An 18,078-nucleotide genomic window follows, 5' to 3' on the forward strand; every position below is an offset into this window, starting at 1 on the left:
TACATGTTCGGATTATTGAAACAAAACCTGGACATTATGTCATTTTATTCATAAATAGCTCAGTATATATCTGTAGAAAAAAGGACTCTATAAAACACAAGTTTCTATACCACACTTAAAAATAATGATTCCTTAATATTACCAAATACAAAGCCAGTGCTGTTTCCCCCAGCTATCCCATTATTTTTAGTTTTTTGTTTGAATTACAATCATCATAAGAGCTGCCACTGCAATTGGTTGCCATGTATCTTACATCTCTTTTAAATTTTTTTATTAAAAATTTTATTGATTATTATTTTTGAGAGAAAGAGAGACAGAGTGTGAGCGGGGAAGGAGCAGAGAGAGAAGGAGGGAGACCCAGAACTCAAAGCAGGCTCCAGGCTCTGAGCTGTCAGCACAGATCCCAGTGCGGGGGCTTGAACTCCTGAACTGTGAGATCATAACCTAGCCAAAGTCAGATGCTTAACTGACTGAGCCACCCAGGCACCCCTCTTATGTCTCTTTTAATTTATAACTTCCTCCAGTCTAAATCAGTCTTTCTCTTTCTCTCCCTCCTTTCCTCCCTCCTTCATTAAAATATATTTATAGAAGAAAAGAAGTGCTTTTTCCTGTACCATTTCCTCCAGTCTGGATTCTACTGATCATGTCCCCTTGGTGTTAACATCTTTCTGCATCTTCTCTACTTCCTGTAAACTCAGTTACATCCCAAGCCTTGATCAGATTTAGGTTCATTGTTTTAAGAATAATACCTCACTGATGCTATGGTTTACTTCCTTCAGGAGGCACAAGATTTATTTCAGGATTGCCTACATTTATTAATTGCTTACATGCTTTTAAATGAATGTTTTATACTTCTATCATTCTTTCATGATTTATTATCTCTGTTAATTCTACGCAGAGAAACTTCCCCTCATTGTTTATTTGCTCACCCTGAAGTACAGTTCATATAGGAAGGGCAGGAATGTGGGTGTTTTTCTCTTTACTTACTCAGTTTTAGAGTAATGATTTGGCTTCTCAGAATCTTCTGAGGATGATCAGTGAGCTTTTGTTTGTGTGATTTTTGGATATTGTTTTGTTAAAAAGATGAGATTATTATTTTTATTGATGCTTAAATTTCCTCATCTTTGGTCAGTGGGTGTTTTCTCAGGTTGGTACCTTAATTCTCTTGACATGCTCTGTAACTTTCTTGCTTTTTGCCATAACGGTGTTCAAGGCCCATCACGTATGTCGTGGGCTTCAAATTTGAAAAAGGCTATTTCTCCAAGGAGCTCTGGTTACTTTATTTAGGGGTGGTGTCCTTGTGTGTTATCTGTGAATATTTAATTAACAAATATGTTCCAACATCTCAATATCACAGCAATCCATTATCTGTAATCTTTGCTTTTTATTAAATTCATACAGATTTCATATACGAGTTTTAGAAAAAAGAGAGAGAATTATTTGAGAAGTAGAAATATTCTAAGCTTTCAAACAGAGAAATTACCCATGTGAGGAACTTCTGACTGTTTTTCTTTTTGAAGGGCTTTAACAGTGCATCCACTTATACTATTACACACTTGTCTTTCCTCCCTAATTCATAGGCGCTGTGCATACACTTCTATATCTATGTATACACATATCCATTCATTGGCTCATCTGCAGGACCATCCATTCATCCTTCCATCCCAGGGTTCTATTGGGAAGTTGCTTCTTGAATAGTTTAGGTTACAGCTCACTTTTCCATATGGCGATATGGATAGAAACAAAAGTACCTTTTTGGATCTGGAAGTTATATACCTTAGAAAGGATACCTGCCTGCATGTTCTTAAGGATTTTTGAAGACCTTCAGTTTCACTGCTTGTGTTTGAATTAAGTGCATATTAGCAATATGCGTTGCCCTGAGAATGGTGTGGTGAATTCAGAACTGGGCAATTAGCCAGTCATTTATCATGCCTCTAACTTGGCAACTAATCTCTGTTAGCTGTATCAGATTTATCTCCAAACAACAGGGGTACTTCTCTGTGTTAGTGAGAGACACAGTCTGGGAAGAGTACATTTTCTTTCATCTGTCGCAAGCCTGTTTCTTCTCTTTGGTCCTCCTCGCCTCAACTCCTTTTCCTTCTCATTTCTTTAATTGCCAGTTGGATTAGTAATAAAATGACATTCTGTTTATGAATGTGTTCTTTGTCACCATGTCTTATTGAATCAATTGTTCTCTTAACAGCCTGGAGAAACACATGTTGTCACATACTGAAGAGAGGGAATACAAGTGCGATCAGTGTCCCAAGGCATTTAACTGGAAGTCCAATTTAATTCGCCACCAGATGTCACATGACAGTGGAAAGCACTATGAATGTGAAAATTGTGCCAAGGTACAGTGAATTTGTAGACTACTTGGCCTCTCTCTGTCATCCTGCTCTCTCTTAATCCATCACTTGCTATGATATATAAAAACAAGCCTTGAGAGGGGAAACTATAAATATCTTGAGAAAAGTAGACTGAGTGTTGTATGCTAAAAGGCATTAGTACAGTGTATAAAAACACTTAGTGGGTACCCTTTTATTTTTGTAAGGGAGGAAGTGAGGCTTAATGGTGAGTTCCAGAACTAGGTGTCAGACATCCTTGGTAAATTCCTGGTTCCGCTACTGGCTTGCCAGTGTGGGGTTGTTTTATAGCCTTATGGAGAATGAAAATTGTATCCAATGCACATTACTGATTTCTTTTAATAGCAATTTGTGAGGAAGTCACATAAAGTTTCTGAATGCCTATTCAGAAAGAATAGGAGACTTCTATATTTGCAGATTTTTCCACCCAAGTCCCCACCATAAATTATGACTTGGTTCTAATTAAGAACATAGTGCCTTAGTGGCCACTGCTGAGCGGCATAAGGGTGCAATGAAAGCGCTCACTCCACCTTGACCATGACTCTGAAACAGGAAAACAGTAGTTCACATCATTTAATTCTCATGGCTCTCAATTAACTAAAAGATGTCCTGATGTCATTGAAGTTGATTTCTATTTCCAAAACCTTTTCATAGCATTTGAACATCTTTCTTCATGCCAATGGAAATTGTGATATTTGAAATGATCTTTAGAGATGTTTTCGTCCCAGAAGTGTGGGTGACTTTTTTTTTCTTCTCTTCTCTTCTTTTTTTCCTTCTCTTCTCTTCTTTTGCTTTCTTCCTTCCTTTTCTCTTTTCTTCTTCTTCTTTCTTCTCTTTTATTCTTTTCTTCTCTTTTCTTTCTTCTTTTCCTTTCTTATTTTAGTACAATGTTTAAAGGAATGGTTTTAGCTTAATAGTAACTTGCTGAAACAGTGTTAGCATTAATCCCTGTGGGAACTCCTTGAATAGCTTTGAGATACTTTAGAAAAAAAACCCTCAATTTTATACATAGTGTGTCTTGGTCTAAAGGAGGGAAATAGCACACCATTTTTAATAATGTCTTGGCTGGCATTTTATTATTCAACTCTGATCACTCTAAATGGGATCAAAAAGATCTTGAATGTGGTCTATCATTCCATTAATTATTTCATTCAACTGATACTGATGGACATTTCCTGCTAAGGATATAGAGCTGAATAATTTACAGTCCCTAGCCTAGAGGAGCTTATGCTTCAGAAATATGACTTTCTTTGGTCTATGGGGAAGACAAATAAACAAAAACAAAAGAAATAAACAAAATTCCTTCTTGCGTCATTCCTGGTCTTCTTTATTGTGTCCTTGAATTAAGTTTCTTGATTAATCAGTACTCATTTCCTAGCAGGTTTTCACGGACCCTAGCAACCTCCAGCGGCACATTCGCTCTCAGCACGTTGGTGCCCGGGCACACGCATGCCCGGAGTGTGGCAAAACGTTTGCCACTTCGTCGGGCCTCAAACAACACAAGCACATCCACAGCAGTGTGAAGCCCTTTATCTGTAAGTTTTTAACACTCCAGCCCTCCTTCCTGCATCTGTCTCTCATCTGAAAGGCACTGTGATCAGGAGAGTGGCCGCGTGGCCACAGAAGGGTCTCTGCAGTAGCTACTTATGGTCCAGTCCGGTTGGGCTATTTTTCTGTTACAAGAACATCTTTTACACCCAGATCCATGGTTTTTGTCTATAAGTCCTGGGATGTTTTCTTTTAGATGAAATCAATAACAAGTAGAGAAAAGAGAAGTCATTAAATAATGAAAGAGAAGCGTCCCCAGGTTGTAGGGTTTCATAGAGACAACTAGATTTGTCTTACACTGAAACCGGTCATGGCTTCGTAAAACAGCAAATGGCAGATGCCACTAGATGAAGTGATAAAAACTTGTTCTGGATCAGAAAGCCTGGAAGAGCCCCCATGGCAAGTAGGCTGTGACTGTGTGTGTGTGTGTGTGTGTGTGTGTGTGTGTTTGTGTGAGGGGGGGGTGTGGGTGTGGGGAGAGGGAGGAAGGAATAGGACCTCCCTTAATCTACACATTGTTACTTACTAATCATCAGCTGTGGGTTGGTAGTTCTCAGTTACCTGCAAGGCAGAAGATTTTCCCTTTGATGGTGGACACGCTGCTCCTATAACCCACTGCACTAAAGCAAATTTACTGGCAGTGTGTGTTCAGAAGACATCCAATCTGACCACCTACTTGGAAGGTCCCTGTACAGAGCACTTTAGAAATACACTCCACATAAAGTAAAACTCAGTGCTCATTTGCTGCTTCTTCTGTTCACCCACTCCTATTCCCTGTATTGTGCTGAAATATTTCATAAGGAAAATCAGTTGTTTTCAGTCCACCTGAACAATGACTCTAGGCTTCTTTTGATCCATTGCTCAGCTGGGCATATGAGCGCAGTGACTCACTGAGTTGCACGACGAACTTTAAGGCTGATTTTGGATCCAGATGAGCGTAGAACAGATTGAGGCACACTCAGTCGTTGGCAAAACCTCTGACTTGGGAAATCTTACAAAACATTTTTTTTTCTGACAAATACTCAATAGTTTGTAATAGGTTATTGAGACATTACTACAGGACCTGATGGGCACAAACATAATTTTTAGTGCCAACACATAGATGCCAGAGACTGACTCTCCTCCTTTTTACCTCCACACACCCCTCTTTTGTGCTTCTAAAGCAACAGGAGAGCTTTTCTTTCCCTTTCCAGCTTCAACTAGAGTCTTGTTTTGCTCCTGTGTTCTTTTGTACCCTGGGTGGAGTGAAGATGACCAGCTGATTAACAAAAGGGTGCTCTAGTCTCCCTTTGGGAGGCTCTGTTAGAAATCACAGGAAATTAAGTATACAATAGAAATTTTAGACATTTGTCTCATAAAGGCATTTTGGACTCTAGGTTGTGACGCCCTTAAAAATGTATTTCGAAGTGTTACAGGCATAAATAATGTGCGTATTTCTGATTCCTCAGAAACAAATTTTGATATGCTTATTGTATTTTGGTGGGAAAAATTAGATCGAATGGATTCTGATCACCCATTGAATGCTCTATTATTTAAGCAGAAAGTCAGAAAATATAGATTCCTATCATCTAAGGTTCTGGGATCTGGAATTTTAATTGTGTTGAAGTTAAGTGTTTCATTTTAAAGCACTATAGGGTGTCCCTTTCCAATCAGCTTGTGCAACCATTTGCCACAAATGGATTTCCAGTAATTATTGGTAAATTTAAATAGCAGATGGAATTCTTCAAATGTAAAATCTGACAGAGAACCGTGGGGTAATTATGAATAATAGCCATGTAATTTCAGAACAAAAGAGGAGAGTTGGTGTGGAGATTGGGAGTGGAGGAGGTTCACCTAGAGTTGATATCTGTTTCTCACCAGTAGGCCACACACCACGATTTACCCCCACTGGTGTGTTTATGGCAAATGTCTCTTATTACAGTGTACCGCCAAGCTTGAGCCCAAAGTCACCAGTGCTAAGGTAATTACTCACTGCCTTTGCAGAAACCTCCAGCCTTCCCAAATAGAAACCACATGCTCTAATAGGCTGAACATATTCAAAATACCTCTTAATTTGTTTAATAAGTAGAAAAATGCAATGTTAACTGCTGGCTAATTCCTTATTACTGAGAAAATTACAGTAGAGTATAGACTTCAACATCAATTGAGCCGTTTACCTGGAGGCGTGGTGGTTAGTGGTGGGCCAGACCAGACATTCAAGTGAGAAAAACAAAGCCTCTGCCTACGGAAATGTCCCAGATTCGCTGTTCTTAAGACCTGACACAGACGTGGTTCATCTGTGTGACAGAGGCTGCCACCAGGAAAGTCGAATTCACCTTCTGTTACTCCGATACAGAGAAGCTCTTGATTTTCTTAGATCCATCCAGCTATAAGAAAGAAATGTAGAGAGCAGCATTTCTTTGCCAAAAATTTGCAAGACTTTCAAAGTTTATGCCGTGGTTGAATACCCATCAAGACGTTTTCTCAACGCCTCTTAATGCCCAGAGGAGAGGTGTTACTTTCTTGATGAGTGCACTTTTATAATTCCAACGACATTTTATTTACTATTTCTTGTTATGCTCATAGCTGAATTAGTATGACCTGCGAAAGCCTCATGTTTCTACCCTCTACATCATATGGTTTTAATTAGTGTATCAAAGAATTTAAATAACATGTGTATTTATTGTATATGGTTAACAAGGATATACTTTTAAAGCAGACTCTGGTCAATATATTCCAGTAGAATAATTTGAAAAGAAATCACTCACATCTTCTCTTCCCATTAAAATGCATGTTACAGCCTCTATAATGTCATGAATCATCCTACGGTTGAAAGATCCTTTACTATTACTAACAGCAATGATAAATATAGCAATGCATTTTAATCATTAGTAGTAAAAAAAATATTATGGAATCACTTGGTACTTCCTGTTTAGTAGCGCATGGGATAATCCAACTTTTGGGTGAGTTTTGAGGGTTTTTTTTCAAATATCACTGCTTTAACTTAGGAGCTCAACCACTCTGCACTTAAAGGCAGCGATTACATGAAAGCAATCAATGTCGCATTTTGTCTTCAATTTAATTTCTTATATAAATTTGTTTCAGTAATCACCAACAAGGCAAATCATGTTTCTGTGTGTATTAAACTTGCATGGCATTGTTAAAGTCAGCTTACACAGAAAGTGGATTTACCTCTTCTAAAGTCAGATTAAAAAAAAATGTAATGCTTAGGAAATGGATACTATCATCCCGTCGGACTGTGGAGGGGGACTCTTAACCAGCAAAGGAGTTTTTAAAGGCTACGAAGTTTGGTCTTAAAATACACTTAGATCTGTTCTCTCATGTGTGAGGAGGAAGATGTTCTACTTTTTTGGCAAATTCTCCACGAAGAGGGTTGTTTGCCAGCCGCACCCTGCCGTGTTCTTTCTGGATTAGAACACTCAGAAAACTCTCCCTGCTTACTGTAGTTGGCTAACCCACATAGAAGTCAAGCCCTGAGATAACGGGCGAAGATATGACAACAAGTGGACGTATTTCCCAAGGACGGGGGTTTCATAAATGCAGGAAGGTTAGCACAACCACTGGTGTGAGGGGAAGTCAGAGGACGTGATCATAGTTCATGGGAACCAGCAATGCAGGATGGACCACATTCAATTTAGCTTCCTTTGCAGGCTTAAAATAGAGCCATTGTAAATTATGTCAGTCTTTCTCAAATCATGAAAATGATTGTTAAAAATGTCTCCGAATACACAATGTGCATTGTTGTGTGGCTTTGATGTGTGAATGATGAGAGCATCTGATATAATACAAATTAAATAATGGTAGAGCAGTCATAGGCCTTTTCCCCAGGGGGAGAAGAAATGAAGTTAAGGTTTCTGGTCGAGAGCAAAGCTGGTTTGTGTTGTTTCGTTCGGCACCTATGGCTTAGAACTCTTTAAGTGGTCTAAAATTTTAAAGGTGTACCTGTTATATTTTATGTTTAGTGTGTCTTAGAATTTTAATTTGTAAGATTCTGGGAGGGTGGCAGTGGGGTGGGAAGTCAGTGCATGCTGGAATTGGACTTTGCTATAAATATTTAAATTCACAAATATGATGAAAAATATTATGCAATGGGGATGACAAAATATTTGTATATATTTATATATGAAATATTTGTGCTGCCTCCAGACATTTGTCAGGTTGGATGCCTTGCTTTGGAATCTAGTGAAATGGGGTTTTCTGTGTTGGGAGTACCCAGATTGGTACCTCCAACAACTTTTCCTGGCTTCTAATTGAAATTTTGGGTAAACCAGTTGTGATACTTGCTAAATTCAGAAGCAAATGCCATAAAGCCTGAGATTCTCTTTTGTTGTTTGCACACAGGTGAGGTCTGCCATAAATCCTATACTCAGTTTTCAAACCTTTGTCGTCATAAGCGCATGCATGCTGATTGCAGAACCCAAATCAAGTGCAAAGACTGTGGACAAATGTTCAGCACTACGTCTTCCTTAAATAAACACAGGAGGTTTTGTGAGGGCAAGAACCATTTTGCGGCAGGTGGATTTTTTGGCCAAGGCATTTCACTTCCTGGAACCCCAGCTATGGATAAAACGTCCATGGTTAATATGAGTCATGCCAACCCGGGCCTTGCTGACTATTTTGGTGCCAATAGGCATCCTGCTGGTCTTACCTTTCCAACAGCTCCTGGATTTTCTTTTAGCTTCCCTGGTCTGTTTCCTTCCGGCTTGTACCATAGGCCTCCTTTGATACCTGCTAGTTCTCCTGTTAAAGGACTATCAAGTACTGAACAGACAAACAAAAGTCAAAGTCCCCTCATGACACATCCTCAGATACTGCCAGCTACACAGGATATTTTGAAGGCACTATCTAAACACCCACCTGTAGGGGACAATAAGCCAGTGGAGCTCCAGCCCGAGAGGTCCTCTGAAGAGAGGCCCCTTGAGAAAATCAGTGACCAGTCAGAGAGTAGTGACCTTGATGATGTCAGTACGCCAAGTGGCAGTGACCTGGAAACAACCTCGGGCTCTGATCTGGAAAGTGACATTGAAAGTGATAAAGAGAAATTTAAAGAAAATGGTAAAATGTTCAAAGACAAAGGAAGCCCGCTTCAGAATCTGGCTTCAATACATAATAAGAAAGAATACAGCAATCATTCCATTTTCTCACCATCTTTAGAGGAGCAAACTGCGGTGTCAGGAGCTGTGAATGATTCTATAAAGGCTATTGCTTCTATTGCTGAAAAATACTTTGGTTCAACAGGACTGGTGGGGCTGCAAGACAAAAAAGTTGGAGCTTTACCTTACCCTTCCATGTTTCCCCTCCCATTTTTTCCAGCATTCTCTCAATCAATGTACCCATTTCCTGATAGAGACTTGAGATCGTTACCTTTGAAAATGGAACCCCAATCACCAAGTGAAGTAAAGAAACTGCAGAAGGGAAGCTCTGAGTCTCCCTTTGATCTCACCACTAAGCGAAAGGATGAGAAGCCCTTGACTCCAGTCCCCTCCAAGCCTCCAGCAACACCTGCCACAAGCCAAGACCAGCCCCTGGATCTAAGTATGGGCAGTAGGAGTAGAGCCAGTGGGACAAAGCTGACCGAGCCTCGTAAAAACCACGTGTTTGGGGAAAAGAAAGGGAGCAGCATTGAACCAAGACCAGCATCAGATGGTTCCTTGCAGCATGCTAGACCCACTCCTTTCTTTATGGACCCTATTTACAGGTAAGGGTGGATAGGAGACGATCAAATGTGGACGACGTGTGTACGAAGGGCAGGGTCTACAGTTGAAAGCCCTGGCTTTTACCAAACCATTTTTGTTACTTTAATAAGGCAGAGAGTAAAGTTGTTTGATCTAGTGAATTCATTTTTTACTCAGACGGTCAACTCATTAGGTTTGGACTTATTTTTGGATGTCTCTGAATTTGGGGTTTTGGATTAGGCTCACAGAGTTCTTTCCCCTGACAATAAATTTATTTTTAAACACATTTTTAAGTGGAAAATATGGGAAGGCCATATTTAAAGCAAGTTGTCAAGTGGCAGAAGAATGAGGTTCCTGAAGGATTAATGCAAATATGTGTGGGTATTCAAGTGGGTCAGGACATTTGGAATGAGGTGGGACATAGAACAGCATGAGTTTTCTCTTTGTTAATCTACCAACACATCCTTAAAAAAGTACTGCTCGTATTCTGGTTCTAAATAAATCTCCTAGGAAGCCAAAGTAAATGAAATATAAATCACAAAAATGTTTTGTATATAATGTAAATGGTTGGTTTTGAAAACATGTCACTGTTTAATACCTTTGTTACCCAGTTTTCTTTGATACCTCCAAAAACTCTTTGGGGGGAAACATATATGCTTAATAAAAGTCTCATAGGCAGGGTTCTGTAGCACTCACTTGATATTCAGAATGATTTATTTTTTTAAATACCTGCTTTCATTAAAAGTATGAATAATAGTAATTATGCTTATTATGTATTTTAAATATTACAAAGCATTTTCACATTTACTTTCTAATTCAAGTCTTGAACATTGTCAAGAATTAATGGAAGACATGGATAATTGCTCATTGGACTTGTTTAAGACCAGACTATTTTAATGTTTTTGCCCCATTCTCTTTCACGAACAAGTTTATGCTACTCTTTCATTCAGCAATATTTATTGAGTTCCTGTTACTTAATAGGTATGAAAGCCGTGAACTCATTTCACCAAAAACTCCTTTTCTACCTGTATTATCTAAAATGCATTAACTAAGAAACACTGCCATATGTTTGAGGGCCAACCCCCACTTGAGGGGGACTAAAAAGGACCATGCAAAATATCTCTGAGCCATCAGTACTGTGCCTGTGCACTTTTCCCCAATTATTATGTCTTAATTCCTGTGGCAGTCTCAATGAGAGATAAAAGAAGGGAAAACAGAATTTCCATATCTGGTGTGTAGATTGTGTGTTACACATTGTCAATGAAGTTGTATTTCCAACTCAGTGATACATCTCAGCCCTTTGTGAAGATGACCCCTCAGATTTTTTTTTTTCTCAGACCCTCCCAGTGGCAATGGGTTTCCAATTGCTCCACACACCCATTACACCCTCTTCCATCACATCCTAACCTTCCCCTCTGCCCCTTGCTAAGGAATTCAGTCTTCTCCCTGGTGTTTCTTTCCCCCCCGCCTGGTGTTTCAATCTGAATAAAGGGCCTAGGTCTGTCATTTTACTGAAGTCATGAAATACGAAAACACTAGTTTTAGTGCAAGACCTTAATTGAAATTTAAGCTTTCTCGTGACTCAAACTTGGTTTTTTTTTATTCACAAAAAGTGTATAAGAGGACTTGTTCCAATAAGTGAAATAGTATTTGCAAACCATAGCATATATGAACTTTTCAAGAAGTGGTACCTATTTTTATTAATTTTGATTCTATTTTAGAAGTGTACTTATTCAATGGTTCTTAAAAGAAATTTATCAGCAATTGGTAAAAGAAATTAATTTAATCCAATATGTAATTTTTTGTATACTTAATAGAAAATAGAATAACAAGCATTTAGAAAGCAGAAGGGATATGCAGATAAGTTTTATATGTTTCTCTCTATCTTCAAAAAGTTCCTCTTCCTTTTCCCGCCACCCCTTTTCGCCTTCCCTGTTTATCAGCAGTGGCATCCAAAAGAGGGACCTCAAAGAGAGGGGAGCAGAGTGCATAGGATGCTTAGAAACTCTCCTGTTCTCCTTGGCAAGTATGGGGGAAATACAATGCATATCTAGGGGAACCCTTTCTTGGCAGGAAATGACTTTAATTTTCAGAATGAGCTCTGTCCTGGTGATTTCAAAATCATCAAGCCTTCTTGTCTACATTTGAAGTGGAAAGGTACAAATCTGTAACCAAGCCTCCGGTTTCATGACTATGATTTTTATATTTCCTCATTATTATTATTACTAGTCATACAATAGGATTTTACAATTATGAATAGGACCTTCTTTCTGTGAGCGTCTAGAAGTGCCATGAGTATTCTTCAAGAACTGAACAGATGTCTTTATATTTTTAGTAGTGTGCTTCCCAGAAACCTACCATTTGTTTTATTGTTAGCTGTTTTAAATGTCAGTAATTATGTAGCGATTGATATATGAGACTGATTCATCTCCAAAACCTAATTTTAACCTTTCAGAGTAGAGAAAAGAAAACTAACTGACCCACTTGAAGCTTTAAAAGAGAAATACTTGAGACCTTCTCCAGGATTCTTATTTCACCCACAAGTAAGTATTTTGAATTTGAGACTTCAAGCCTGTAAACTAACTTGTTGATCCTGAAAAGCAGGTGCAATGAAATGAAAGAAATCTTGAGAACATTAGGATTTCCTATGACGCTGATGTGGAAGAACACAGGAAATTCTAGCAGAATTAAAACCCAAACTCTTTAAAGAAAAAGAAATTAATATATGTGGAAAAATAACATGTTTGGGGGTGTTAAATTATGGTCTCCTGCTAACTACTTGTTGATCCAAAGTGTATTTTGGAGTGAACAAAATTCAGTTAAGAAAATAAATATTGAAGTTGTTTATTGTGTTTAAAAATTACTGATAATAAGAGATGGGTCAGACTGTGACTCGTCCCAAACTCATGAAGGTCCTTGAAGTTCCTTTAGTGCTTAGATAAAAAACAGGAAATGAGTCTACCTGACAAGTTGTTACCATAGAGGGTGAAGGAATTTATCTAGAGACCACTGGGCATTCCAGCGAAGTTCTGTAATTGCACAAGAATTTACCACAATACACAGAGCTATTTGCTGAATGGAGCTGTGTCCATTTATCAAAATATATACAGTTTCTCATCACAAGGAGAATACAAAGCCATGCCGTCTAATTGGCTCATGTCCTTATTACGTCTTTGGTTATTTTTAAAAACGGGTTTACATATCAATCAAAATGTGGAGGATTGTATTGGAAGAACAAATATACAAACATCTTAAACGTGTGTTATTTTTTTTACCTGACGTTTCGTTTTCCTTATTTCTAATTTTAAAGGTTATAAGTTTTGTCTTTGTAGATGGTAAGCAAAATTTTTATGAAAATGCTTAAAATCAGTGAATTTATTGTGTTTCAACATATTAAAACTAACATTGCGTTCCTCTAATAAAACTGGTGGAATTTTATGCAAGCTGTCTTATAGAAAGTTATGAGGTAATTAAATTATCTTGAAATGCCCCTGTATCCCCCTCCCCCTCTGCTACCTCTTCCTCAATTTTTCGAGTACTTTCCTAATGTCCCAAACAACAGAGTATGAGAGCTGAAGTACTATCGTCTGGTTAGCTGGAGAAATCTATCATTGTTCAAAAATCCTGTATTTCAAAGTGAGCAAATGCATGATTCAGTATTAAAGGGGTTAGAAATATTCCTGTCACTATTCATTGTACATAGAAAGGCTAGGGAATGGTATTATTTTTATAATTATTTTATGGGAAAGAAAAGAGTTGTAAAATACTAAATGTTTACCAGGTACTTATAATTTACATTTAGGTTGATTTAAATTGCACTTTTGGGTCTCATGGGCTAAGAAAGCTGAACATCACATGCATTTTATATCAGATATTGTACAAAGAGTGTATCCTTCTAATAGCTTTCTTTCTGATTATAATTAAATGCTCATAGGGATATTATAGTTATATACATTTAGTTATAAGAATCAAATTGTTTTCATATTCTAATTATCTTTAAAATTTAATAACTAATCATTCAAAATTAAGTGCTATGGGCACATGGTAAAATGGAGGGTAAAAAGACAGGATTCAGGGTCCTTGAGTGACTCAGTCTATCTGGCTCTTAGTTCCTTATCTGTAAGATGAAAGAGTTGGATATAAAGTCCCTATTCTCTCTGAAATTCAGATTTTTAGCTATAGCCAAAGTAAACTTACTAGTTCAGAAGATGGGCAGTTTTGCCTACCAGTAACTCCACATGTGCATACAAGTGTTACAGTATGTACATATTTTTAATCTCATAATATAAGAAAATGTGCTATCTTTTGTTATTTCCAAAGTGGAGGAAGCGTCACAAAAGATGAGGGGTATGTGCGGTGCTTGGAGACCAAACACCTCGCAAACATGCCGCTAGGAGCCCAGTGGTAGTGTGTGTTTCCAGAATGTCAAGTTTTGGTGGAAGCCACTGCCTATTGATGCTATTAGAACAGGACCCAAGAATGATAATCAACATATCTGGCACCTTGTATGTCATGAATACTGACCAATTGGAATGAACTCCTGGCATTCTGGAGCAGGATCTTGGAAGTCCTTGCTGCACCAACGTGAATGCCATAGTCGTTGGCTGGCAGGTTGTCTGCAGGGCTTTTGAGATGAGGCCAGGATGGTAGGGGGACAAGTCAGTGTGCTTGGAGCAGAGGCAATTTACCAATGACTACAGAAATATTTTATTATTTTTATAACCATCGTAGCTGGTATCATGTGTAATGGCTGTCTATCACTGGATACAGGTGGAATAAAGACTCACCTGGGAGAAGCTTGGGTCACCCTATGTTCATCAAGTCTTCAGACCAACTAGTCTGCTCTTTCAGAAAATCTGCCTCAAATGTCCTGAAGTTTCAGCAGAATTCTTCTGTTCTTTCTATTATTCTGTCAGTTCCATCCTAGCCTCAAGATCTTTCCCATAAGCAAATACAAAATAAACAACCTGCCAGGATATGGGGCCAAAAATGACTGCTTTGTGACTGGCTTTGTGACTGCTTGTTAGCCCAAACGCTCGGGTTTGGACCAGTGTAGTTCATCTCTCTGAGCCTCTCTCTCAGCGTAACGGGCACACCCTCCCAGCGTTACTCGGGCAGCTGTACGGGTTAGTGTTCGTGTACATAACACGGGACACGTTGTGCCTGGCAAGTGGAAGGACCTAAATGAGGAGAAGCCTGCACTGTTAACGAATGCGAAGTATTCCCCTTGGAATGTAGAGGAATGTTAGTCAGATGACCTCCTGCCATCCCCTGAGCCCACTTTCTTTGGGGGCGAGGGAGCTATGGGTGTATCTACAAGTACTTGGAAAGATGCTTACTGTGTTCTTGGTGCTGCCTCATCGGGCAGCAATAAGGGTGGCCCACAGCAGGAGATCAAAATGGAAGGCGTTACATCTGCTCCCAGGGTTCGCCTTGATTTTATAGCCAAATAAATGCTTGGGTAAGACCATTCATTACTTCATTTTCCATTTAAAGTACACTGGGACAAATCACATGGTCCCTCTGGGGCTTCTGTATGCTTGTCTTCCAAATGAGAATAATGGTTTCCCTATGTATTTGTTAGGGTAACAATAATAAGTATAATATCATAATAAAGGGAACCACGTATTCTTTTTCTTTAAGTTTATTTATTTATTTTAAGAAACAAAGCATGAGCAAGGGAGGAGCAGAGAAAGAGGGAAAGAGAGAGAATTCCAAGCAGGCTCCACACTGTCAGCGCAGATTCCGACGCAGGGCTCGAAGTCATGAGCCATGAGTTCATGACCTGAGCCAAAGTCGGAGGCTTAACCATCTGAGCCACCCAGGTGCCTCAAGAGGAACACATACTCTTAATGCTTTAGGGAAAACATAGAAATGGATACATAAATTCTTGGTGGTGGTGTTCTCTGGGTAAGCCTGGCTTTATAATTTTTTATGTCTTTGTAGTCTACACAGCATGCCCCTCTCCAGAGCACAATTCCTAATCAATGAAAGGAGAACACCTCTATAGATATTTTGATTCAATATTGATATTTCATTGAATTTAAGTAAAAGATTATTAGGTCATTTCGCTGCCTTTTGAAATAATATATATTTTTAAAAATCTTGTCAAAAATGTCTATAATATATACGAACACATAGACCAAAATTAAAAGTAATTGCTGGGTGTTTTTTTTTTTCATTTTCAGGGTCTAAATTCCTCACTCATTTCAATTTCTAAGAAGTATGCTTGCTGTGTCAGGCCACTGGAGGACTATTTAGAATTCTATTTTTTTTAATAAACAAGTTAGTTAAATATAAGGTAGAAATATGTACTATAAATGTTCTTCTTAGAAATGTGGTTGAAAATTGTGCAGTCTAAGTCTAGATTATAATTCTGAAAAAGAATGACAGCCACAAGTAGGTGAAACGGAGGGAATGGGATTAGCATGTGATCTCTGGAAAGTCCGCTTCATTGGGTACTTTGCATTTACATTGCTAGCTTTTTCGAACTGCCATAGAAATCATTTGGTAATTGTGTTCATGTAAAACTGGCTATTATTCCTTGATTTGCCTGTACTTTAAAAATATATTTGGTTATTAATACATTTATTTCCAGATGTTTGGCCTTGTACACATCTGCAACAGAGACTGTTTTACTTCTGTTCCTGTCCTTTATTCATTCATTTTTATTCTCTTCTTTTTAAAGTGTCTGACTATCCTGTTACTGTATCCCACAGAACTGGGAAAAAGTTAACCTTTTTCCAAGTTATCTTTTATATTGATGTGAAAATTACTTAAGTCTTTTGGCCTTCAGCTTCTATTTGCTTTTGACAAAGTGTTTCTTACTGTTAGAGTTCCTCTGCAATAAATCTTTTGTCCTTAAAAAGCGATGTATCTTCCTTATTAAAGATACTATAACTTATAAAAGCAAGATGTAGCCCCTTTAACCGAGCAAAGTGATAACTTTAAGGATATAATGTTTGTGTTTCCTGGAAGAAGTCTCAGCTCATTTAAGTTTTCCCAAGTGATTCTTGTCATAAGTTGACATAGGTAACTGTACATTTGTAGTTCTTTTAATTAATATCCTTATGTGTTGTGACTGCTAATAGTCTGAGTCCCAAGCTTGTGAAAGGCAAGCAGTGCATTTCCCAGCACATTACCTTGTTACTCAATGATTCACATTTGAGTAAATATCTGATTTTCTTTCTTATTAACATTATAAAAATGCAAGAGACTAGATTTTGACAGGAAATTGCTTAAGTTTTATTTATTAAAGTTTAGGAATCTTGCTTTACAGTGAGTAAAAACAAGTAAGAAGGAAGTATCTACTTTGGTATTTAAGATTTGGTAGTAGGTAGTGTTTGGTTTTCTTGGAAAAAAGAACATTCTGGTTTATAACCTTGATTCTAAAATTCAACTTAGGTAAATAGAGGAAATCCAGCAGTGTTATAAAAACATTTAAGTTTCATTTCCAAAGCCTTTACACAAGGTACAGTTACATGATAAGCAAAAATTACAAAGTCCGTATAAATGTTAATGTCTCAAAGGATAGATTGCAATAAAGATACTGATACAGAAGTAATTTTTTGTTTTTGTTTCAATTTTGCTCCCAGTTCCAACTGCCTGATCAGAGAACTTGGGTAAGTTTCCTACTTATATTTTTGACTCAAATAATATAACATTAAAAGGGAAACAACTTATATTATAAAATGCTGTACAGACGATAAAGAATTCTGAGCCGCTTTCCATTAAATGGTACGGCTGCAGCAGAGTTTTCCAGCTTTGTCAAGCTGCAAAATACTTTCCATTTTAATTGGGCATTTAGTGTGCTATAAATTGTTTACAGAAAGAAGTTTATTTTATAAATGTGACCCATTCCATGTAATTATACCTTGATGTAGAACTCTTTCTCGGCACTTGGGAGCATGTTGTTAAAAGAGCCTTCGAAATGGGTCACTAAGTGGAAACAACCATTATTTTGGGGAGCCTGTATCAGCATGTTAAAGATGCTTTTGATAAAGCCTTCAAAAGGTTAAAACCTGAACTTACATGTAGACACAGGCTGACATTGGAATTCACATCCGTATATCCCAGGGCAGAACTTGGTTCTGGCTATTTGGAGTAATAAGACTAAATGTTTACAAATCCATATCTAACTAGGAAATGGATCTTTTAGCCTTGGGTCTCCCTTCCTCAAATTTGTTCTTATTTCCAGATTGAGTTGTCAGGTAGTGATGCTAGGTAATAGCTTTCTTTTTTGTTCAAGATACAAAGAATACCGCTTATTTACTTTTCACTCACAAAAAAAAACTTTGGGTCAATGGAAATACATGTAAGTAACATGTATTACAAAATTTCCTCTGGTTATATGTACTTCTATGTCTTCAGTCTCTTTACTCAAAATTATTCTGATTCTGAGATATGGGTAAAATCTTGGAATACAGTTCAATTTTTTTGGTCACCTTATATATCAATTATTTCAAGTTGGAACACTTTAGCACTCATCTATT

The 18,078-nt window shown here is 37.9% G+C and overlaps 1 protein-coding gene across 6 annotated transcripts in view; it reads left to right on the forward strand.

The window, feature by feature from the left end:
* MECOM (MDS1 and EVI1 complex locus) overlaps positions 1–18,078 on the forward strand; it is a 550,526-nt gene that overhangs the window by 510,607 nt on the left and 21,841 nt on the right. For 3 of the 6 annotated variants that reach the window (XM_029939932.1, XM_029939935.1, XM_029939936.1), the window contains 5 exons: positions 2,204–2,351; positions 3,745–3,898; positions 8,253–9,609; positions 12,042–12,129; positions 17,182–17,208. In XM_029939932.1, the coding sequence (XP_029795792.1) occupies positions 2,204–2,351; positions 3,745–3,898; positions 8,253–9,609; positions 12,042–12,129; positions 17,182–17,208 (1,774 nt within the window). The remainder of the gene's footprint in view (positions 1–2,203; positions 2,352–3,744; positions 3,899–8,252; positions 9,610–12,041; positions 12,130–17,181; positions 17,209–18,078) is intronic. The other 3 variants (XM_029939937.1, XM_029939934.1, XM_029939938.1) reach the window with 3 other exon arrangements.

The sequence above is a fragment of the Suricata suricatta genome, chromosome 5, assembly GCF_006229205.1.
Source record: "Suricata suricatta isolate VVHF042 chromosome 5, meerkat_22Aug2017_6uvM2_HiC, whole genome shotgun sequence".
NCBI lineage: Eukaryota > Metazoa > Chordata > Mammalia > Carnivora > Herpestidae > Suricata > Suricata suricatta.